General features: G+C 43.0%; 2 protein-coding genes across 6 annotated transcripts in view; one reads left to right on the top strand and one right to left on the bottom strand.

The window, feature by feature from the left end:
* LOC109519880 (sphingosine kinase 1) overlaps nucleotides 1-2046 on the top strand; it is a 15977-nt gene extending 13931 nt beyond the window's left edge. For both annotated transcript variants that reach the window (XM_019876708.1, XM_019876709.1), the window contains exon 5: nucleotides 1118-2046. In XM_019876708.1, coding sequence (XP_019732267.1) covers nucleotides 1118-1961 — 844 coding nt within the window. In that variant the 3' untranslated portion in view covers nucleotides 1962-2046. The remainder of the gene's footprint in view (nucleotides 1-1117) is intronic.
* Nucleotides 2047-4396: 2350 nt separating this feature from the next.
* Nucleotides 4397-23814, bottom strand: part of ube2o (ubiquitin-conjugating enzyme E2O) — a 22230-nt gene continuing 2812 nt past the window's right edge. Inside the window, exons 1-23 of one of the 4 annotated variants that reach the window (XM_019876706.1) lie at nucleotides 23504-23784; nucleotides 18493-18552; nucleotides 17787-17897; nucleotides 17540-17637; nucleotides 17406-17469; nucleotides 17078-17221; nucleotides 15863-15972; nucleotides 15586-15736; nucleotides 15378-15435; nucleotides 14800-14956; nucleotides 13983-14138; nucleotides 13556-13710; nucleotides 13313-13425; nucleotides 12994-13122; nucleotides 12085-12174; nucleotides 11703-12015; nucleotides 10870-11219; nucleotides 10597-10777; nucleotides 8842-8978; nucleotides 8204-8407; nucleotides 8014-8071; nucleotides 6455-7190; nucleotides 4397-6235 (exon numbers count right to left, since the gene is read on the bottom strand). In XM_019876706.1, coding sequence (XP_019732265.1) covers nucleotides 6226-6235; nucleotides 6455-7190; nucleotides 8014-8071; nucleotides 8204-8407; nucleotides 8842-8978; nucleotides 10597-10777; nucleotides 10870-11219; nucleotides 11703-12015; nucleotides 12085-12174; nucleotides 12994-13122; nucleotides 13313-13425; nucleotides 13556-13710; nucleotides 13983-14138; nucleotides 14800-14956; nucleotides 15378-15435; nucleotides 15586-15736; nucleotides 15863-15972; nucleotides 17078-17221; nucleotides 17406-17469; nucleotides 17540-17637; nucleotides 17787-17897; nucleotides 18493-18552; nucleotides 23504-23719 — 3801 coding nt within the window. In that variant the 5' untranslated portion in view covers nucleotides 23720-23784 and the 3' untranslated portion in view covers nucleotides 4397-6225. Of the gene's footprint in view, nucleotides 6236-6454; nucleotides 7191-8013; nucleotides 8072-8203; nucleotides 8408-8841; nucleotides 8979-10596; nucleotides 10778-10869; nucleotides 11220-11702; nucleotides 12016-12084; nucleotides 12175-12993; nucleotides 13123-13312; nucleotides 13426-13555; nucleotides 13711-13982; nucleotides 14139-14799; nucleotides 14957-15377; nucleotides 15436-15585; nucleotides 15737-15862; nucleotides 15973-17077; nucleotides 17222-17405; nucleotides 17470-17539; nucleotides 17638-17786; nucleotides 17898-18492; nucleotides 18553-23503; nucleotides 23785-23814 lie in introns of those variants that run through there. The other 3 variants (XM_019876704.1, XM_019876703.1, XM_019876705.1) reach the window with 3 other exon arrangements.

Below are 23814 nucleotides of genomic sequence, written 5' to 3'. Positions count from 1 at the left end.
CTGTCTTCCCTCAGTTCCAAAGCCCCCCTCCCCCCCCCCCATTAAAAAAAAAATCGAGATAACTCAATAACTCAAATTTGAATCTCCAAAACACATTCAAACAACAGCCTCGACCCATTCCCCAAACCTTCTCTCAAATAGTAAGGGCACCTTCAAGTGTTCATCTTTGTCTGCATATTTATTTGGGGAACATCATTATTAACCAGGGTCTAATCCCAGAAGATCGGTGTCGCTTCCACAAACATTTACATCTTCTTACATTTATAATTTATGGAGGAAAAATGTGTTTTACTGATTTTCCAAATTGTGAAAAGAGCTGTTTGTGACTCCTCTCTTGGATTTTATTTTATTTTATTTTATTTTTGCTGTTAGATTATTGTTTTGATTTTAATCTGGAAATGTAATTCTGGCCAGTAGAAATTCTTCTGTAATTCAGAATCAAATTCTTTGGGAGACCTCATTGAATTGGTGCACAGGAAAGTTGAGCCCATTGGAGACGTTGGTTCACTTCTGAGTTTGTTTATAGGAACACAAATGTGTTAACCATCTAACAGACATAAGTGAAAATGAAGTAAAGCACTGTTGCGCTTTATTAAAACAAATTGTTTGAACATAATTAAATATAATGTGAAAGACAATTTGGGCATCACGGTTAATTCATTAATTATTTCACGACATTGCCCGTCTATAGATGCTATAAATAGTTGCAGAACCTCTTAGCTCAATTATCCACTTATTTTAAGTGTTCATTAGCCTGTCTGGGTTGTTTCCCATGATGCCTTAGCATGAAGCCGGCGATTTTAAAGACAAGCTTATGTAGTTGTTTCACTTGGTGACTAAGCAAAGTGTAATTGCCTTTGTTTGATGTTTATTATGACAGTCAACTTGAACTAGGAGTGGCATTCAACACCTTGAAGCCTCTTGTATCGGCATTAGTAAATTTTTTTTTTGTAGGGGGGGGGGGGGGGGGGGGACATAATGGCCTGAAGCGTTTCCTGATTTTCACAGTCCCTTTCCGGTTGGAATAGTGAGGTTGAACTGTTGTTGAGGTTCCGACTGCCTTTGAAAGCGTCCTGAGACGTGTCTGTGCCACGCTAACCTGCCTGATTTCCCGCAGTGCCTCGTTGGTGTCCAGTGAGGAGCTCCTGGTCAGCTGTGGCTTCCTTCTTTGTAAAGGTGTGGTGTCCCGCATGGATCTGGTCTCGGTACACCTCTTCTCGGGCACTCGCCTCTTCTCCTTCCTCTCGCTGGCGTGGGGCTTCGTGGCCGACGTGGACATTGAGAGCGAGAAGTACCGTCACGTCGGAGCAGCTCGCTTCACCGTGGGCACTCTGGTGAGGTTGGCGTCTCTTCGCGTCTACAAGGGCAAGCTGGCCTACTTGCCCCTGGAGGCAGATTGCAACCGGATGGGATCCAGAAATAGCAACAATCACAGCGCCACCTTGCACAACTCCAGAGACTCTCCTTTGCAGAACTCTTTCCACAACTCCTGTCACTCCAACAACTCCCTCAAGGCGAGGAGATTCGAGCGTTTACGCAGCTCCAGCAAAACTCAGACGGGCCTGTGGAACTCTGTGCTCCCGCGGCTGGAGGAGCCTCTCCCAGGGAACTGGGTGGTGGTCCCAGAAGAAGACTTTGTCCTGGTGCTGGCCATGTACCAGTCCCACCTGGCCGAGGACCTGCTGGCTGCACCGGACGCCACCCTGGACGACGGCGTCATTCATTTGTTCTACGTCAAAGCAGGAATATCCCGCGCCGCGCTGCTCAGGCTCTTCCTCGCCATGGAAAAGGGCGCACACGTGACGTCCAGCTGTGCACATCTGGTGCACACCAAAGTGCGGGCGCTCAGGATGGAGCCATATTCTCCCAAAGGGATTATAACCGTGGATGGAGAGGTGGTGGAATATGGGCCAGTGCAAGCAGAGGTGCACCAGGGCCTCGCTAGACTCATCAGTGCATGAACTTGAATGACCTGACACTTATATACGCATACGCACACACACACACACACACACACACACACACACACACACACACACACACACACACACACACACACACACACATTTGCACCTGCTACCTGTAGGTAATTTCCATCCATCCATGCATTTCCATTCTAACTAATATTGTATTTATTTGTGCGATTGTTTATGAAATAGCAACAACTACAGCAAAGAAGCTGGAACCCCAAAACATGAAGTGCAAACATGAAAGAGACGTTCAGAATTCATTTTCTTGCCCCTCTTCATTTAATCTTGCAAACACGTGCTCGGCTCTGTGAATTTGGTCTTGCTGCATATGGAGGTCTTTTTTTAGTCCAGCTTCCAGCTTGTTGCTGTCACATTTCAAGATGTTTAAATCTGGTTAAGCAGGGTTCTTCTTTTCTATTTCTCAATTGAGATGCACATATCATGTACATGCATGTCGGCATGTTTGTAGAATGTTTCTCTGTCGTTACCCCGCCAACAAGGACTAATAATAAGAAGAAGAAGAGAGCGATAGCACCAAAATAACCCCGAAACACACATTAACAATTCTCACCAAGGTGTCCTTACTGCACTAATGATTGTAAAACCGACTGTTAAGTGTGGCTTTTGTCTGTTTTATTTGATTCCAAAGATCTCGCGTGAACACAATTGGAATGTGATTCCTTTCCGATTGTCATCAACTTGAGGGGCCTGATGACTGGCAGTTAAGAGAGGAGGGGTCTAGCAGGGTATGTGTGTGTGTGTGGGTGTAGGGGGGGTGGGGAGGGGGCTGTATTGACTTTTTAAATGCTGCGTGAAGAGAGCAGCGGACTGTGGTGTTTTGCGCCTAATTCATTCTTGTTGTCACAAGAGGAGCTTTGGGAGCATTAGCAGTGTCCTGAGACGAGGGGGAGACGTGTTGCATTTCAAAAGACACAAACGCAAAGGTGGGCTGAGCATGCCTGCCTGCCTCATAAAAAGAAAAAAAAAGATGTCCACATGAGGGTTTAATAGAAAATTTTGAATTGTGCAAAAAGAACTATATCATGGTCATACACTCCTTAACACATACTGCACTGAAAATCACGTGTTACCAGTCCATCAAAGTGTCATAACATTACTAGAATTTAATAATAGTGCTATTATGATTCATTATTATGATGATGATGATTGTTATGATTTTCTTTTCACCATAATTACGTCAATGTAGCAATACAAAAATAACAGCTAATGCCTCAAAAAGGATTTGTATTGTTGATGGTCACTAAAAGAGTGAGTACAAAGAGCAGAATTTCCAGGCATGTTTTTAGAAAGGACTCTTTAAAGTGAAGGAAGGGAAGGGTATAAAGTCATCCTAATGGGGGCTACACGCATACCGACAATCACACCAAAATTAATTAATGGTCAACCTGTACAATATTTAGGATGGCAAATCCTGATATGGGTCTGGTCAACACCGGGTTCATATACTTTCATGTATTTGAGGGTGTGTCTGCGCACGCCCGGACAAGTAGAAGTCCATCACAAAATCAAGACAGCAAAGATGAACAGCTCTCCTCATCATCAGCAATATCGTTGTGAGCCTGTACATCTTATACGTGTATACAGATATTCCCGAAACATTTTATTTTCGTTATTTGATGTTTGCCTTATTCAAGGTGACTGTATTTCCCATCGGCGTGGATGCCCTGTAGCGGCATGCTGCCTCCTACCGGTCAGTATTGGTATGACACATTTTAATAATGAAATAAAGTGGAGACACAAGCATACACACATAGCATTGTTGCTGCACGTGAGTGACGTTGGTGTCTAACATGCTCATAACACTTTCGTTTCTTTCTGGTTCTGAGCTATTTCGGTTTCTTTTTTTCTTTGTTTGTTTTTAGGGAAGAATGCCTTTATTAAACTAGAGAGATATATTTTTCCATGATGCAAATGTCTGTAGTTTGTCAACTTGATGTTTTATGCTATGATTGACAAATAAAAAGCCGCTTGAGAAAGTCTTGGTCACTTTATTTCTGGAAAATCCATCCTTTCGTCATTTAAAAAAAAATAGCACTTGTCCTCATTGTCTCAGTCCCGGATACACAAAACAGCCCTTCAACATTCACTGAACTGAGATCTCATCTTTTTAAAGCGTGACGACAGTTAATCCTTTGATAACCTAACTGACGCCTTGCAATGCAAAACAAACTGCATTTTATTTAATCAGTGTTGTTATTTTGTGTGTACATCATAACAAAGTAGAGGTAAATAAGTAAAAGGCAGTAAGATGCCCACATTTCTGGAATTCCTGACAATGACCTCCTAACTTGTTGAAAACGTTTCATCAAATGCATCAACGCTATGGCGTCATCTTGATACCGTGTTCTCCTCAACTTCCCACGAGCAGACACTAACACAACCAAACAAAAGACACATCACTACGGTACTGCTTGCAAAGTTTAATACGTTATTATACATCTGTCTCAACACAACAAATGTAATTAAAAAAAAAATCAAAAATGTAATCATTGTGTACATATGCCCCGAGCATCTGCACATCATGTGAGTATATACATCCATGACATCTGCACAGAGGGAATCCGGCTACAAATAATAACTAACTCTTTAGGTATGTATGTGTGTGTATATATATCTATATATATAATTAATTTCTTTATAAATAAAGCAGGCCACTGTGGAAATGACATGGTACAGTCAAGTCTGTGTTGCCTGTCAGAAAGGCTAATTTTAAAGCAAAATGTTACATGCTTTGGCTTGGGTAGGAGGAGAATAACAACACATAGAATATTGTTCAAAAGCAACAGGCTTGATCAGATCTTTGACAGCTTCACAAGCAATGGCGTCAGTTGTATGTGGGTGCCTGTTTGCACTCGATGTAGGAAACTGGCATTGACATCTGACATTTACAGACAGCAGCGTGGAGGAGGGGGTTCGGGGGGGGGGTCAAGCTAACACAGGCTCTGCGCTACAATGAAGATCACTTCTTTCTCTGTAGCAATAAAGGCAGCAAAATAATGTCGGAATGTCAGTCAAGGAAGCTTGATTGCCTCATCCACTGTGTGTGTGTGTGTGTGTGTGTGTGTGTGTGTGTGTGCAACAAATCCATCATTTAAACTCATAAAACAACTCTCAGCTCTCGTCACCAAGGTAGTTCAACAGCATATCGAAAAGCCCATGTTACAAGCATTGCATCTGCTAAGTCAGAAGGAAAAAATAAACATGATTCCATTTGGGTGTTTGTGTGCAAAGCAAAACAAACAAACAAAAAGATGTAAACAAAAAACCTCTCTGCTCTCCCTTGGAAGCACAAGTATCACTTTCTTTCACAGTAAAGTACAGCCTCACCTGTCACCACGTTTATTTATTTATTAATTTTGAACCAAATGCACATGGCCAGGGGAGAGCAATTGTGCCAGATAAGCAGATGTGTAGTTTGGTGCCATTCATGCAGTGAGGAGGGCTGAGGGAGCAATGGAGAACACTGCAATAAGGTGTAGTACTATTCAAACAAGCAGCTCTGTCGAAGATTCCCCCCCCCCCCCAATCCCCCAAGTAAGGCAACATTTTGATGAGATGATGGAATGGACGTTAACGTTGTGTGACTTAAGGTAGACTTGAGTGATGGCGGCTGGATTTAAAATGAACTTCAAAAGTTCCATTATGGTAATACAGTGGCACCTTGGCTCACGAGTTGAAATGTTTTGCGTCTGAGCTCATATTTTGTTCATTTATTCGTACGTCAACAAAATGCAAGGTGGTGAATGCTGGGAGGGTGTTGTGAGGTCAAAATCAAGCTAGGACTGTAATCTAAATAAAACAGCGTGATGAAGTGACAAGCTGTTGGCAGTTTGGTGACATCCAGTACATTCTGGAAAATGCGTGTGTTGGCGTAATTTGGCAGAAAGCATACAAGAAGTGGGTTTGATTGAGAAGAAGAAGAAAAAAAAAGTTCCCATATGCCTGCTTGACGCATTTCGATGGAGTCATCAGTGCAGGATGGTCCACTGATGGAATCAGCGGGGCTACAAAGTGGCAGCAGAACGGGGTTTGAAACAGGAACCCGGTGGTGTTAACATGTCAGCTTTTCAAGCGAAATTGAAACACGAGGTGGTTATCAGGTCCTTGGCACTGTTCTTTCCACTGTGTTCACTGTCCACCATTGACAGAAGGGGTTTGGGGGAACGTTTACCGGCTTAATGTGCAGATAAGGGTCTCTGTGACACATAGCAGCTGAGGTCCATTGTCTGTATCTTTATGTGTCACTGGAGGAAAGCAAAAAGACAAGAGATCAGGTGACACCAGGCAAAGGCCAGACCCGCATGAAAGGCAAGCTCGATCAGAGACGTTAAATATGCCACTCTTCAGCACACAACACGTTGCACTGCACTTGGATGCAGTTCAAGAAAATGCATCACGATGGGGAAGCTTGTTGGAAAGGAAAGAGAGGAGCAGACAATGGAAAGGCGTGGGGAGGCGCTTACTTGGCATGCTCGGGGATGGCGGCAGCCACCAGCGCGGCTCGATAATGCAGCAGCACGCAGCGGACGCTCTTCACAAAGCCTTTAGAGAGCGGGAAGAGAGGGAAGCCGATGTCCGGGTAGCCGCCGCCCTCAGGGAGGAAGCTCCGATAGCTCTTTCTCCGTTTCTTGGGTCGCACCACTGGCTGGGCCAAGGCTCCGTCGCCACCGGAGGAAACCGGTTCTGACGAGACAGAAACTGCACCCTTGTCGTCGGGGAACCCTCGGGAGTTGTCGCCGCGGTCCGCGATCTGGCCGGTCTCCCCCTGAAAGGCGGACGTAGTGGACGGACTCAGTCCCGAATCCTCTGGCTCCTCTTCAATAATATTGCCTCCCGCCTTCCTGGGGGTGCTGTGGGCCACGGCCACGGGCGCCTGCTCTTCTAAAGTCTCTACGCAAGAGGGCTTGGCGCGATGAGCCCTGGAAGCGGCGTGCGAAGTGTGGCCCCTTTCGGCGGCGTCATGCAGCTCCAGCCACATTTCCAGGCGGTGGACGAGACGCCAGCCGTTGGAGACGAAGTGCTCCCGGATCTCCTGCTTGAACACCTCCACGGGATTCTGGAGCAGCTGCGTCATGGACTGGACCATTTTGATCAGGGCCATCTCGTTGTAGCAGCGGCTGTTCTCGTAACCCTCCTGGAGGCCGCGGTCGCTGTCGAAGCCCGCCTCGTTGTAGTAAGGCTCGTTGACCAGGATCAGACCTGCCGGTTGACATGGTGCAAGACCGTTGCACTTATGTGCAGAGATGGGCATTCCGTCCCTGGGACAGAATGCTCATTTTCGAGACCGAGGACGAGAAGTTTTTTTAAATTAAGCAAGGACGTAAGTGGGTTTTCATCCGTCCCTTTAATTGTCTCTAACCCGGTTAAGTAGGTGGTGTCGGGAGGCAAAATAACAAAGCCAGAGTGTAGCCAAACACTATACAGTATTTTCTTAACAGGTTATTTCATCTCAACAGTATTTCTACAGCAACACCGCCACCTAGTGTACAGTCAGAGAACACGAAGTGCCAATGGACACTTATTTCGCTCACAATCAATCCAGCCGGTTAGCTGGCTGTGTTGTATGTCTCTCGGTACCCACCCACTAGGATTTCCAAAAAGACGCATGGGGACGAAGGACGATTATTATTATATGACTAAGGACGGAGAGATGATGATGATGGAAGGGTACCCAGGTCGCAGACGGAGGTTTGAGGACAGACCGGCAAAATACGGTTGTGGCCTAGAGCAGCTCATTGCGACAGTTTTCCTTTTGAATTTTTGTGTCCCATTCAATAAATGGCTTCAGGTGCATTAGTGACTGTTGTTTTCCTTGCACATGTGTGAGGGCATGAGAGGAGGTGAAGTGCAGAAAAAAAAAAACAAAATGTATCGATAATTTTGAATTTTAATTGTATGGTGAGGTAGCTAGAGCTTCCAATCGCTATGTGTCGCTCAAAATCCGCTGGGATATGCTCCAGCTTACCTATGGCCCTGAAACAGGATAAGTGGTGACGGATGGATGGATGGATGATGTTCTAACCTTGTATGGAGATGAGGACTTGCAGTAGGCTGGACTTGCTGGTCCATCTCTCAGTGCCCTGTTCATAAAACCAGGGATGAAATGATGAAGGGTGCAGCTGAGTATTTCATCTGCCTTGAATAATATGAACCGAATTTTCACCCCCCAGTGCTAAAAATATTTCAACGACTAACACGCAGTGGGCGCTTACCTTGCCGATCCAGGTGCCCAGCAGACTGACGCAGACCTTGCCGTTGTTGTAGAGGTTGGGATTGAGGCGGCCGCTGCACTGAGACAGGTAGCGGAAAAGAGGCGGCAGTGCTGGATAAATGTTAGGCAGCTGGATGTCGAATAGGAACAGGCCGTCCTCGTAGGGCGTACGATTTGGCCCCTTGATCAGAGCCGAGAAGAGGTCCTGTGTCCATACAAACAAAATGCAGTATTATAAGATAATATTACAGTGCAGTGCAATTTCTTGCTTTCTTGACAAAAAAAAAAAAAAAAAAGCACCATGCACAAGTTTTAAGCCACAACTAGTTTTGCCGTTTTAATAAATATTGAAAGAATCATTTTGAAATAGTGAAACATCGAAATTATGGGATGGACTGTGCAAGTAAAGAAATTAAAATAATTGTAACAATTTTGAATTGATGGTGGTCTGCATTCCGCTGAGAAACATTTGAGTTAGATATCACCTTTTTAGACAAATATGTTGCTTAGACAACATATTTCATACCGTCTCAAAAAATGGTCCCACAGTTGATATGAGCTCAAAATTGAAAAAAGAAAAAAAAAAAAAAACAACACTACTATTAATATGAAATGGTCACTTCTGGATTGTGAACCTACCATACGATCTTCAAAGGTTTTGACCATGATACCGTCTGGCAGTGAGGTGGCCAGCAGAGCCATTTCCTTCCTTACAGTGCTGAAAAACTTTTTGGCCTCAGCTGGCTGAAATTCCATTTTTTGAAAGGAGTGCGTTTCTGCAAAAGACACAAAGCTGAAGTCTCATCAGCCAACCAAAACCAGAGGCAATCATTTTGAATAGAGTGTGACGGGCTGTATGGAAAGGTCATATAGCATGTCTGATCTGGTTTGGTTGACTTAAACAAAGGAGGCTTAAAAAAAAAAAAAAAAAAAAAAAATGGAAGAAACAGAGCACATGTGTCAAAGTCTAGGCCGGCGGCAAGCCAAAGCTTGATGCGGCCAGCCTAGGGAACTTCCAAATGACATTTAAAAAGCCTCTCCCTGACTCCTCAGAAGTAGCCAAGTACTAGGGTTGGGGGGGAAAAAAGTCAAGCAGTTCGACCAAGTAGATCACAAAAAATGATTGTCGCAATATGTTTTGCTGTGAGGCATTCCCGGCACCTTTGTACGCCATGCACACAGACATTTCAAGGCCAGGAATTGGGGTCCCAGCCTACCCACCAGGATGTTCTCATTCGTGACTTGACTATTAAGTGGCTGTAGATTTACTTCACAACGTTAGCAAACATAAGACATAAGACGGCAATGATGTGCAAAGATATATTGACGACAGGTCTTTGTGGGAAATACTCTTCTTGGGGAATCCACTTGTGATAATTTGATGTAAGAGTAATTAATAAGTAATTAATTCTACGATAGTGGCAGCCCTACAAAGCACTAAAACATGCAATTGTTAGTACTTTTATAGCACAATAATTCAAACTGCTCAAATTGAAAATGTTACTGTCTGAAAAGACAAATTATGTTGTACTTCCTAAAAAAGAAAGTACCGTACTGGCCCGAATATAAGACGGTGTTTTTTGCATTGAAATAAGACTGAAAAGGTGGGGGTCGTCTTATATTCTGGGTCTTGACATTATATCCATTCACGACGCTAGATGGCGCCATATATCATTGACGCGAATGCTGAACTTGACTCCCCAGGCCAAAGCGAACCCCTGTCACCAAGAATAAAAATAAAAATAGCGGTAGCTACAAAGAAGAAAATAAAAAAATAGCAGTAAGAAAGAAAAGAGAAGAAAATAATAGAAGAGACAACAGAAAATGGAGAAACGTAGCGACAATCTGGAGAAAAGTGGGTCGAAGATCGGCCAGGTTAACCGGCAGCTGAGGAGAAGTTATGGTGTAAACTTCAAGATGCTTTTTCTCTCAAATATATTGTTATAATCATTTGTTTCATATGTACTGTAATTTAATTTCTGTATAAAAATTAATTTGGTGTTCAAAAAGACTTTTTTCAAACTTGAGTCTTGACAAAGAGGGGTCGTCTTATAATTAGGGCAGTCTTATATTCGGGCCAATACGGTATTTGAACTGTTCATATTTCTGTCTAAACATGATTACATCTGTTCCTGCTAAAAAAAAAAAAAAAAAAGCTGTTTTTTGTGTGTGTGTGTGTGTGTGTGTGTGTGTGTGATCCGTTCTCTTTCTGAACTGATGTGAACCAAAACATAAACGTATATGCCAAACGGTGCACCCCTACATCACGACAGGTTACCCATTCACCTGTATAACAGGTCCGCCTGAGGACACGCATAACTGCACTGTAGGCGGCATCGAAAACAAGTTGGACAGAAAATAAAAAAAGAAAAGGAGAGAAAAGAAAATGTGTACCTGGCGCCCAATCCAACACAGAAAACACTTCACCCTTGGCACTGGTAAAGGTGACGCCAGGTTTGCCGCCACTCTGTTGGCACAGTACAGGTGTGTCACTCAGAAAGTCACTGGGCCATTCCTGTCCAGTCACCGGTGTCTGAGGCTCGTGGTGGGGCTTCTCCTCTGCAGGTCTCTGAACCTGAAAAATAAGGAACCATTGGAAAGGACAATGACAGAGGAATCAAAATCAAATCAGCACTGGTGACCGACATTACGGTTCTCAGAACATACCTTTGTCCCCGCACCCCCGCCTGCTTCTACTACAGCCTCCATTTTCTCCTCGTCTACGATGGCCACATTATCCAGCGTCTTTCTCAGGTTCTCCTGCAGCTTCTTGAGGTCATCAAGGAAACGCTTCTCCTTGTTGGGTTTTTCAGGGGCCGAAGGTGGCGCCGGACTTGCAACGTGAGCTGTCGAAGAAGGTGCGACGGAGGTGGGGGATGTCGGAGAGAGGCCGGTCCAAAGCTGCTCCACAGTCATGTTCTTCAGGCTCTCCAGGATCCTCAGGGCTTCCTTCAACTCCCGGAAGCCTCGAGAGGCGCAGTCCTTACCTGGCTTCTCAGCTCCGTTGACAGCGCCTGCTGGAGGGGGCCATAAACAACATTTGGTTAGAAGGCCACCAAAATGCGCAGAACCAACAAGTCGACTGTTCTGTGTGGCTTGTTGTGGTATGAACTCCATCGGGCTTGCCATTCCACTTTGTACTACAGGGTGTGTCACGTGACAACAGCAGATGCATCAGTTACATAAGTCACAAGACATCCGCAAATCCATTCAACAAAGAGGAGGAATGCAGTATTGTACAGTCGTATTTTGAATCCTTGCCCGGTGTTTATTTGCATTTCTTTCCTACTGTGGCATGAAGATGGCTATTCTAGCATCCCCAATCACTGAATTGCAGTGCACCTGCTTCAACTCGATTATATCTACGGCTATGTTGGATACTGCCAAAGAAAGTTTCCGCAAAAGTTATGGTACTGATATTTTGGTAACTGTTGTCACAGTCAACAAGTAAACACAAACAAAATAACAATAAACACGTACAAGTAAAAATAAGCCCTCACCTCCACCAGAAGCTGAACTCGGCACTACCAATGACTCGCCCTCCTTTCCACCGGCTGATTTCGTGGGACTGGTGACCCCGACTTTGTCCCCCTCTTGAGGGGGAATGATGAATGTGGAGTAACAGGATGTAGGGGTCACCGTCTCAGTGACATCCATATTGTCGACGTGGCTGTCGTCCTCTGTGGTGAGGCCGTTATCCGTCTCCCAGCTGTCACTCTCGTCCTCCCACTCTTCAGTGGACAAGCCGCTGCTTGTCTCATCCGCCGAGTCGTAGTCCGCCTCCTCGATATCAGACTCCACACAGTAAAGATGCTGTGTGGGATTTAAAGAATCTCAGCAACTGTGATGGCAAGAGCTTTCTTTCTTGTCATTTTAGTGCACCTGTGGGAGGACGATGGTCATGGAGTTGTCTGCCCACACCACCTCCACTTTGCTGCTCACATCCACCCTGGATACTTGGCCGACTGAAGTCTGAGTGGGTGTGGGGGTGGGGGGTCAACATAATCATATGGAAAACAGCATGTGAAGAAGAATGTTTCAGAAGAGCAAACAAACACAGGATGTGATATAGCTTATTAGCACGGGAGTCCAGTGGGCTACATCAGGCCCATGTTGTCATTTTATGTAGGCTGTGAAAGCTGAACATATTTGGTAAGAGTCTACAAATGTAACTATGCCAGACACGTACACAAACACATTTAGCTCAACCCTGGCTAGCAGACATCATTGCTAGCCATATGTTTAAAATATGAAATAATGACAATTAGCTCAGCACAAACGCAACTCCAACTGGCATTCGGATTGAGTCAAAGCAAGCACAAATACCATTAGTAGTATATTATAGCATAACAACTCACACTGGACAAATTATTACGGTCTGAATCCTTCATTTCCTAAAAATACCAACTTAGGATGTTTCGCTCCTACAAAAAATAAATAAATAAATAAATAATTTTGAGTTTATGTTGCTGTTATGTTTGAAATTTAACTATATCTGTTTGTTCCCTTACCGTAGGAAATGTGAACCGAACCACAATTTTTGGCGTGCCGTTACTTCCCTAGCGATTATAAAGTTACGTAAAACAAGTTTAACTGTTAAAACCATCCACCCTGAAGGAAACCTTCACTACAATGTGGCTCCTTACAAAACCAAATTTGAAATCCCTGGGATCAATGGATTGCCTCATAGTTGGTCATTGTTTAGTCATTCAAGTTGGATATACATTGGGAATTATCCGGAAACACCTTATGACTGCTGAAGAAGCTTCACATAATTCAAATACATCTTACCTCATTTTCACACTCATTCTCGCCGACTTCCGAGTTCCATATTCTTATGACAATGTCAGTGGTGCGGAAATGGAAATCTGGGTGATCCGCTATGTCATACACGCTGACATCTTGCTCCACACCAATAACCTGGAGGCCAAGGAAGGAAAAAAAAAACAAAAACAAAAGAAAAATGATCCTCATACACTCAACAATGTTTAGAAACCTGCACGATGAGGACAGGAAATAGTATTAGTATTGTTTCAATCTGTAGTATTTGTATTGTTTCAATCTGTAGTATTTGTATTGTTTCAATCTGTGCTCTAGCTTTCTGACAGACCTCCACGTCGTCACTGGTGGCGTTGAGTTTGATCCACTTCACGACACATGTCCTGTCCTTGTGGTCACCAGACTGGATCACACCATAGACGCCTGGGTCCTGGAGGGCTTGGGCTATCATAAAAAACATTGACATTTTAGAAATATTATTACCATGGACAATATTAAGACTCAAATTGATATAATGTATCCAAAAGCAAACAGCTTCAGTGCATGACTTTCAAAATTGTGGACTGTGGCTTACATCGTTTGTCCACAACAAAGTCGCCAGGGCAGAACTCATGTCCGTCTAGGTGCTGGATGGGGATGAGGTCATTTGATCGTATCCCTTTCTCCACATGTCCATCCTTCCACATTACATCAGCTGTGGTCTTGGTAGATACAACTTCCACAGCCACACTACACATAAAAGTACATTGTGTCAACCAAAACTATATTTTGGGGAGGAAAAAGAACTATAATCATATTACAGGAGAGGCTTAAGGCTATGAGATATACCGCTTTTTTAAAATACCACCCAGATCTACCACAATATCACACCGCAAGGGGGCCCAAAGTGAAAATATAAATTTTGCACTTCAAAAAAACAACTTGGCCCTGTAGAAATGAATACAAACTGCAACACAAACAGTGAAAGTGGTGACAGCCGAAACATAACATGAATATCCCACCTATCTCCTGGTTTGAACTCGCGGGAGAACTTGGTCCTCTTCTTCTTGTGTTTCCTCTTCAGGTTGCGTATAGAGAGTGGGATGCTCTTCTTGCGGTTGGGTCCCAGACCTCCGCTTTTTGAGGACGTTGTGGAGCTGGCTGATGATGTCAGAGAACTACAACACAGGTAGAAACAGCAATTTTTTTCTTTCCACTCACCCTACCCTGTGACAGATTTAACAAATGAACAACAGCGAGACAGTGGTTGCTCGCGCAAAAAAATGTCTGTGGTCCAGGTTTCTGTTGAACGTAAACTTTTCTTCAATTTGCTGCACATGTTAAGTTAGTTCAGATTTGTCGTGCGCTTACAGTACCAACCTGTGTTTTATTTTTGACATATTTTATGGGTGTGGACAGAGTCGTTTAGTAGAGGGAAATAATTTTTAAACTACTGTATACTGTAGATTGCTCAGCATCAATGAGTACACCCCAAAAAGGTTCCTTATCAAATCGTGGCATATTATACAATATTATGCTAATAGTAAATGAGATTTTTTTTATTGAGTACAAACAACAATCTAATCATTTTCTGACAAATTCATTTAATGTGCAAAAATGAATATACACCAATGAAGTCAAGTGAAGTTATAGTTTGGAATAATAAATAAATAAATAAATAATACAATTCACAAGGATTCAGCCAAAGGCCAGTCGAACCAACCAAAATTATTCACAGAGGAGTATATAAAAGACTTCCTTGTTAAAAGGGGTTGTATTCACTTATTTTGCACTCAACTTATGTGTCGATAAAGATAAATGCAAGAGGAGCTGCCAGACCTGGTGTCGTCCGTGTCCTCTGCTGCCTCGTCATCAGCGTCGTGCTCGCCGTGTTCAGCAGGAGCGTTGCGAGTAATCTGGGGGTCGGGGGGGTTCTGATTGTTTGGGCAGTTACTGTCGTGATGGGAGGCGTCTGTCTGTTCCGAGTTGTGCTCGCCTGTTGACAGATATTTGGGGATACGTTCACAATTCCATCTTGTTTTACATGAGAGTAAATACCATAAATGAAGGGACAAGAACAACAACATTTCAAAATGTGCGGTGAGAGAAAAAAGTAACATCTTCGTCTGTTTCTCTGGTTGTGTGGCAGACTGTGCTGCACTTCAGCACCGTTTATCAACAAACTATTCCCTTAGCTCAAGGCGTCATTTGTGGCAAGACTGTCTGAGAGACTGTTCGCACAGGAATTTAACGCTCGCTAACACCGCAGATGTTAAGTTCCCAAATACTGTACGTGACGGAAGACGCGTGAGGAACGTGCTTCATTGTCTGACCTTGACAAAATGAATCTTTATGTGTGCACGGAATGAGAATGGGAATGCGTTTTATGTTCCTCAGAAAACAGCGTGGTTTTGCACCTTGCGTATCGATGTTCTCTGTCTTCTTGCCAGCATCTTTCTTGAAAAATCTTTTCAACTGCAACACACACACACACACACACACACACACACACACCCTTGAGTGAGTTTTGCAGGGATTATTTTTGTGCAAACGGACAGTTTTACTTTTTGTCACTTGTCCAAGGTAATTGAAAGATACTTATGAGATGCCTCGTGTAATCGAGACCTTTCTGCCCACAGGGTCCTCTTGCAGGACAGGGGTCCCTTCAGGTCCTTCGAATGTAATGCGCGTGGCATCCCCATTAGCAGGGAACACATAGAGCCCCCTGTCTCCAAGCTGCCTCTGGGTGTGGTCATAGTGGCCTAAGCGCCTCACCCTAAAGCCAGTGAGCAGAGCAACATTACCCACACAGAGCAGGGCACAACAAAATGTTCGGATCTGAACCATTGATCAAGTACAAGACAGTATGGCTTCCTTTGCATCAGTGAGGATGCAGACCAACCTGCAGAGGTTCTCTTGCGTGATGGTGCAGGGCGGAGGATAGATGCTGTCAGAGCCTTTTGGGGAGTAGCTTTTTGTGATCCACGTCACATTCAGCTCAGAAACCTTGACCTGAGTAAACCACATTCATACATATGTGACAATGGCAGAACCTTCCAGTCATAGAAGAAGTTAACAGGCAGAGCAAGGAAGTTCAAGTCACTAACGTGCTTAATTAGCAGCTTAATTAATGCGAGTGAAGCTGTCTTTGTGCCGAACTGAAGCACACTACTACGTATGAAGTGTATTCACATTCAAACCGGCATGAGCCTTCTAACATCGGTGGCAGAAGACGAGCACACATCTTACAATAGGACCTGGTGAGACCTTGTACCACAATTTGCACCTACATACACAAGCTTAATCAGCTCACTGTTTTACACAAGCGTTTACCTTTGTGACATGAAAAGGCAGACACCAGCTAGCTAACACCAGCCAGCACGGCGCCATGTTTGCTCCATTTTAAGTAATTCACTACCAGCCATTTTCAGACCTTCCTTTGCCATACCATGTGACATGAAATTTTTATTTTTTATTTATTTATTTATTTATTTTTTATTAGTCAAAATACAAATCTGGGGTTGAATGTCTGGATTCTTAAAAGCCATAAATATGCCATCGGCAGTGAATTAATGAATCACTGTGTAATGAATTAGCAATTTTGTTAGCATTTTAAATGTGAGATTTTTTTTTTTTTTTGCATATCAAATTAGCGTTTTAACGTAATTTGGAGGCGCTGATATGTTGATGTGAGCATGCAGTGGTATGTTAAAGCAATATAAGGTATAATACCCACTTGAAGATTTGTTTTTACCTGCAAGGTTGTCATTTTTGGAGGTGGAGGAATGCCACCCAAGAGCGATGATAAACAGATATATAAAATATCAATAAATACTGACATTTATGTGTCTAGTACAGTTTACTGATTACCAGAGAATTCAATGGAATAATCGATAGGATACTCGATTGTAACCTATTAGTGGCAGCCCTAATTCATAGCATATGAAACATGTGGCTGCTAATAGTCCAAAAATTATAAAACAGACTGTTGTGATTGAGAATTAAGATGAGTTTAATTTTCCTAATCACAAAATGTTCTTCTAAGTCAAAAATGGGCCCTATGGACACACTGTAGATCCTTTAAGCATGCAGTCAAAATGGCCACGGTAGCCTTTACCTCTTCCACCACTGCCCTGAACTTGCAACTCCTGCAGAGGACAGGTTTGACCCCTGACAGCCACTGGACATTAGAGAAGACTTTAGAAGGACCAATCAGCACCTGGCCAGGATAGAACCCATACTCCTCATCAAAGAACAGACCCTGAAATACAATGGTGAATGGTTGACAGAAACAGCATGGTAAATGTTACAATCATGAAATAACCATCGAGACAATGTCAGGGCAGCTCATAACGTCACAACAGCCAAATTAGGGTCAATGAATATCTGCATGTTACTTAATAAGCTGATATTTAGCTTTTTCGGATGGAGCATTACTTTCATACCGGATCACATACATGAGGACTGACATCATACAGCTTGGCTCCGTCCTCCACATTCATGGAACATCTGGAAGAAAGCGCAAAAACATCAGTTGGCACAATCAGAATCGCACCGAATGGCACCCAAATAAGCGTACCTGGCTCCATTGGAGAGCTTGAGGACGATATGACTGGTGAAGTCGTACACTTTCCCGAGCCAAAAGTCATAAACTATGTAGTCACCGTACATGAAAGACTGGGGAGGAAAGAAACAACAAACAATTCGAGAATTATCTCAAGACACACGCTCACACTAATGTGGACTTACATGAATATGTGAGATTGACTTAACACTGTCAGGAGTAATTGTAAATGAATTTCTGGGTCGTATATATGAATGATTACCCAAATATGCTGTAGCTCTTTGCTGTTGACAGGATACAGTACACAGTTTGTGCCCAACAGTTTCACTGCACACTCAATGTTCACATTGGTCACAATGCCACACTGGTTATCCTGCAATAAAACATGGAGACAAATAAAACACACACTTCTTTATTTGCAAATAATAAAAAAAAAAATGGTATATCGTGCCAAAAAGCTCATTTCAGTCTTATCCATTTCAAATGAGTTCAGTGACTGTTGTGTTTTTCTGAAACAGAAGGATACCAAACCACTTTCCCCCCCGTTGTACATGGAACAACACAGAAGATGAAGAGCAAAAAAAAAAAATCAAATGAAATAAAATACTGTCATGAGAGGAATTAGGAAATTGAAGAAGAAAAGTACAGTCAAACCTCGGTTTTCGAACGTCTCTGTTCTCTACCAAATTGGTTTTCGACCAAAAATTTCGAGTTTTTTATGCCTCGGATGGCGACCGAATTTCGGTTCTTGAACAAACTGAGCGCACTTGAATGCGTCACTTGACTCCTCTCTTACACGAGGAAGTGAGGCTTCCTTGTGTAGCGTTCCATTGTGAACAGACGTGTTCAATAAAGATTTTTTTTAAAGAGTGTGGTTTCGGTTTTCGAACAAATCGGTTTTTGACCAGCCTTCTGGAACGGATTATGGTCGAAAACCGAGGTATGACTGTATATGGTGCTCATCTTACATTTGAATTATTGCGTCGAACAATGTCTCTGATCACGATGGATCGATCTTCAAGCAACAGCTGTGTGGAGAAAAAAAAAGAACAGAATGTTAACTTACTGAGTCTTTCAGATATTTTTATGCGATTGCCAAAAAGCTGAGGTCAAGTAGCAAGACAGTAAAATGAGCAAGAAATAACGCACACATTTTATCAGTCCATATTTCACCTGCAGATTTATTTGTTGGATTTTGTTTGATTGGTGCAAAACGCTCTGAGCACATTATGAAAGTCTCATGGTAAAAAAAAAAACCAAGGGACTGTCTCTCCAGCTATCTTGCTAGTTTAGCATGAGAAATCTACCACAACAAGGATAGACTCTGTACAGCACCAGAAGGCGCAACAACGGGCCGGGATTCTACCTATGGCCACACAGCAACACAAGGATTCTACTTAGGTAAACCATTTCAAACCAAAATGAATTAAAACAAACAAACAAAAAAAAAAAACGTAGGTAGTTCGAAGCAAGAGTTTCAAATCCAACTGGAACACATTTGCTGTCATTCATTAATACGATTAGGGAACAAGGATTTGGGGTGCCTGTACAAACTAAACTGATCTTGCTTTTTATAAAATAAGTTTCCCCCAAAAATGTGACTTGTAGTCTAGTGGGACTTTTTTTTCCTTCTTCATGGTGCATTTTTTGACTGTTGCAACTTCCAGTCCAAGTGATTCATCGTTCGAAGAAAAAAAAAAAAAAACAAAAAAAAAACAGAAATGTGTAAAAAACAGCATGACACAAATGTTAGTTACGTTACACCGTGTAATTTTAACAAACACCCTAATGTCGTGCAATGCACTGAATCTCTAAATATCACTAGAAAGAGTAAGTGTGAGAGAGTAGCTTCATTTTGATACTCCTTACACAAAATAGGCCATCCGGATACTTTAAATGCAGCTCTTCAGCTGTGCCCGTTATTTCTTCTTTTCTTCATCTTTTTTCTTATTGCTAAAAATACAATTCAGGAAAAGTGCTGCAAGGTGGGAGCAAACAAGAAACTATAGAAGAATGACTCACGACAACGTTGAATAAAGAAACAGGAGTTCATACGCATATGGCACGGTATGCAGTGTAGTGATCTGATAAATCACATCATTTCACATTTAGAAAAACATGGCCTACATTTACAACCTACTCTACAGAATTACATTGAAAAAGAAAAGCACTATATTATGGTGGCATGGATTAAAATAAATATATTGCATATACCAAAAATCTTTTTTCAAAATTTACAATCCAATGGTAGCAGAGGTGTGTAAAGCCTAAAACAAATAGTTTGCTGACGCATCATTTTCTTAAATGATAGCCATGGTTCCTTTTGGGTTGGAGACACCTCTTGACATTAGCAATATCTGATGATTTTGGGCAAGATTGGTCTGACTAAAACCCTCCTTCAAATGAAGAAAAACAAGGCATTGCGATGAGCATGCTGTTCTTTCATTGATGCATAATATTTTTTCCGCCAGAAAAAAAAGGTACAATTTTAAAAGGATACCAAGCTAATGATTGTCAATGTAACAAGAAAGAAGTTCACAATCAATCACACTGACACCGTGAAAGCTTGTCGAAGCCACCTCAGGACAGGGCCAAGTGGTGGCAGGCTATTGATTGACACAGACTTCCAGGAACTACTGAGCCACTACAGTAAAACAAGGGAATACAACACTGGTGCCTAACATCAAGGCTGTTCATCGCCTTTCTGTGTCAGGCAAGACAACTCTGAAGAACCATAGAAATGAGGAAGTAGTGCATCAACCAGGGCCATGAGGAGCATAGGGGTGTGGTCGCTAATAAACGGAAGATGAGCAGCAAATGTGGCACGGAACAGATGTCTGGGCAGCCCATTAAGTGGGAGATCCAGACGGGGGGGGGACAAATCAAGAAGCACCAGACACTTGGAAAAAAAAATGGTGTGCGTGAGTGTGTGTGTGTGTGTGTGTGTGTGTGTGTGTGAGGGGAATCGACAATCTCCCTAATGGGCAGGGCCGAAACTGCGGATAAGAATGAAAGCAAGCGATCAAATGAGATCCATTATCTCAAGGCAGGACAGGCACCCCATCCAGTTAGCAGCAGATTACAACATTCCCCATCACTGACCAGCTGGGAAGTTAATGGGGGAATGGGTGAAGGTGGCAACCGCAGAGCGGATGGACGGGAAGTTTAACTCATTCAGTACCAGCCGATTCTAGACCAAGTTTGAAAAGACGTTTAAAAACATCTTTGGGGGTGAACGATTTACAGCAGCTCCTACACTTTTTGTTCTTCTACTTTCTTCCTTTCATAACTTTGCCGCTGTAAATTGGGAATTTCTCCATGGTCAAACGAATAAAGGTTTTCTTATTCTTATTCTTACCTGTGGCGTGTCATCTCATTAAATTAACTCTGCAACATGCTTTTTTTTTTTTTAGTTAGCAGTGCATAGCACCATATAATATGTTAAATGTTGCAGCCTGGTCATCCCAAAAGGGGGATTCCCTCCATCAGTGGATCCGGTACAATTACCAACTTGAACAATGTTGTGTCTGGTAATTCAAATAAGATGGCTGTGCAAGGAATTCTTCCAGACATCAACCACTGCCCAGGGCGTGGCTCGCATCCCACTACAACAATCCCCCTCAGCCCTGACACGAGCTCCAAGGATACGCACCTTCATTAAAAACACAGACAATGCGGTCGCCATCGACCTGCCGTGTTAGGCGGGCCGGGAAGGATGGTACACAACCTCTGGGAAGTCCTGACCACACCCAGTGGTGCAATGCACCTCTGCCATTGACTTGGGCTGCATACGAGTCACAGGCACTGAGATGGAGATCTATGACTAAATGGCTGCCTCTGGAGATGCCTATTAAGATTTTATGAAAGAAAACGAGATTGTGGAGGAGAAAGGTAGTGTGCAGCACACTTTCCCACTCTAAGTAGAGTGTAACTGAATCACTCTTCAGAGATGCAACATGAATTCACATCCTGTATATTTCTTTTGGAGAGGGTTGCACAAAGAACAACACCAGCTTTCTATGCACGGCACTACTTGTGATCCAAACCACGATACAGACACTGCGAGCATTTCTATGGCAATGTGAGCAATAACAAATTAAACACCTTTACCACATGGTAAGTACATCCGTTTCATAGTTCTGAGATTCAGAGCCTCGAATCTCTGCTCCCGAGTGGAGTTTACATGTTGTCTGCATGCTTGTGTGAGTTTTGTCTAGGCACTCCACATTCTGAAAACATGCATGTTGGGCTCATTGAAAACTCCAAATAGTACAGTGTGTGACTGCTTGTTTCTCTCTGTGCCTTGACTGGTGACCGTACCAAGGTGAGCCCCACCTTTCACCCGGCTGGGAGGATAAAAAAAAAAAAAAAAAGGATAAATTAACTAGAATAGAAGGCTCCATAACTCAGTTAATTGTCTGAGGCATCATTGTGTTCAATATAAAACACATCAATATTATTGTAGAGAACTACTGGTACTTTTTCCTCTTAAGAAAAATAACAGTCAGTTCCACTAGTTAGCTGTAAGCAGCTTTATTATAGCAATATTTTCACCAAGCAGTACAACTCAATTCATTCTGGCATTAGAGTTTCATAACTCCACTCTTAAATAACGGCTGTGGTATTTTAGGGTCTCCGCAGACACTGTCAAAATATTCTTTCTTGGTGAACTAAGCACACATCAGTCTGTTCTGTAAAAATATGCATTTCGAGTTGCATTCCAAATGACTTCTCCAAGTCTAAGGTTCGGAAATTATCAACTTCAATTTTTCTTCACCAAAGTTTTTTTTTTTTTTTTTAATTATTTGTATTATTATTTTAGGTTCTCTAGTTTGACATCAGTACATCCCTTGCAAGATACTTTTCATGAATGATTCTGATCAGCAGTCCCCCAGCTATCCATACCATGGACTGGGATGAATATTGCTTCAACTCTGTAGTACAGATCACGGCAACTATGTTTATTTTCAGTCATTACTGAATACAATCTCCTTTTAAGATGGATGACACACCATCTTAACAAAATAACAGATTGCAACAGTGGACAAAAAGCAATCGCTGGTGTAGACAGCTCATGAAACAGAGTGCCACAAGGAAATGATCCACAGGACTATTTTTTCGTCTAGAATTTGCAATTAAAGGTTGCCCACTGTTGCTGATCTGAGCTCTGAAAATCCTTGTTTTTCTGTGAAGGTGCTAAGTTTATGCCACTTCTGGGTGTAGTTACTTGGGGAAATCGTTTTCAAAATGGACAGTCTATATCATGCAGTATAATCATTGTATTGTAATTGTGAGATTTAACGAAGGCAGATTAACAACAGGCCATGACACATCACACAGGCTTAAAAGGCACACAGGCAACTCAAAGGGACAAAGTGAGACAATGACTGAAATGGACTTCTTCTAGGCCAGTCTCATCTCTCTGACAGACTGACACAAGCCTCTGTGTGCTCTTTCCAGATCAATTCTTGTTTTAGGACCACATGCTTTGACAATAGTTCTACATGAAAGCAATGTGACATACATGCAGAAAGGAATGTTCTACGTGACCACTGAAAACACAGAAATGCCAAACAAGGTCTGGGAGCAGGTCATCTTTAAGCACAGGTTGAGTCCCACACAAAATGTTTACATCCATCAAAGCCAAGTTGAGGCAATTCTCTTTCTTTACTGAGTTGGCAATTAATTCATACCCTTTTCCAGTCTGTGGTATACTTGATTCTGGAGGTTTTTCACAACAGCACCAGCTCAGCAACTTAGGGTGAGGAGCTATGCTGCTAGCTAGCTTGTCTGCTTCGCATGCTAACTAGTTAGCCATCGAGGATAGGCGTTGAAGCAGATGAATAAGACGCAACGAGTGAAAAAAATAAGTCCACACGAAGACTTGCCCACGACCAAACGCGGCCACTTTGTAGAAGCGTGTCAGACAAAGAAACCCGTCAAGGGTCAAATGTTTACACATTAGCTGTGATGTGCTACCTGTGTCTCCCCGATGTCTTGCTTCCCTCCATCAGGGTACCATAGGACACGGACAAATCCGCGACCCAGAGGCCGACTGTGTATGTCACACGGGACTCGTCCACCTCCACCGCCTTTTCCTCCTCCTCCTCCTCCTCCTCCTCCGCCGCCGCCGTCTCTCCCTCCACCATCATCAAGGTCCGAGTCGGAGTTGAATTCCTCCTCGCCGTGGATCATCCGTACGAGGCCAAACCGGACAGATCCTCTATACTTCCTGGAGACCAAGTCGTGGGAGAAGAGCAGCCGCTGCGAGCCCTCCGCCGGGGGAGACA

Source organism: Hippocampus comes, unplaced genomic scaffold (genome assembly GCF_001891065.2).
Source record: "Hippocampus comes isolate QL1 unplaced genomic scaffold, H_comes_QL1_v1.1 scaffold51, whole genome shotgun sequence".
NCBI classification, from domain to species: Eukaryota; Metazoa; Chordata; class Actinopteri; order Syngnathiformes; family Syngnathidae; genus Hippocampus; species Hippocampus comes.
Note: the sequence above shows the minus strand (reverse complement) of the source record. Positions and strands in the feature narration are given on the sequence as shown.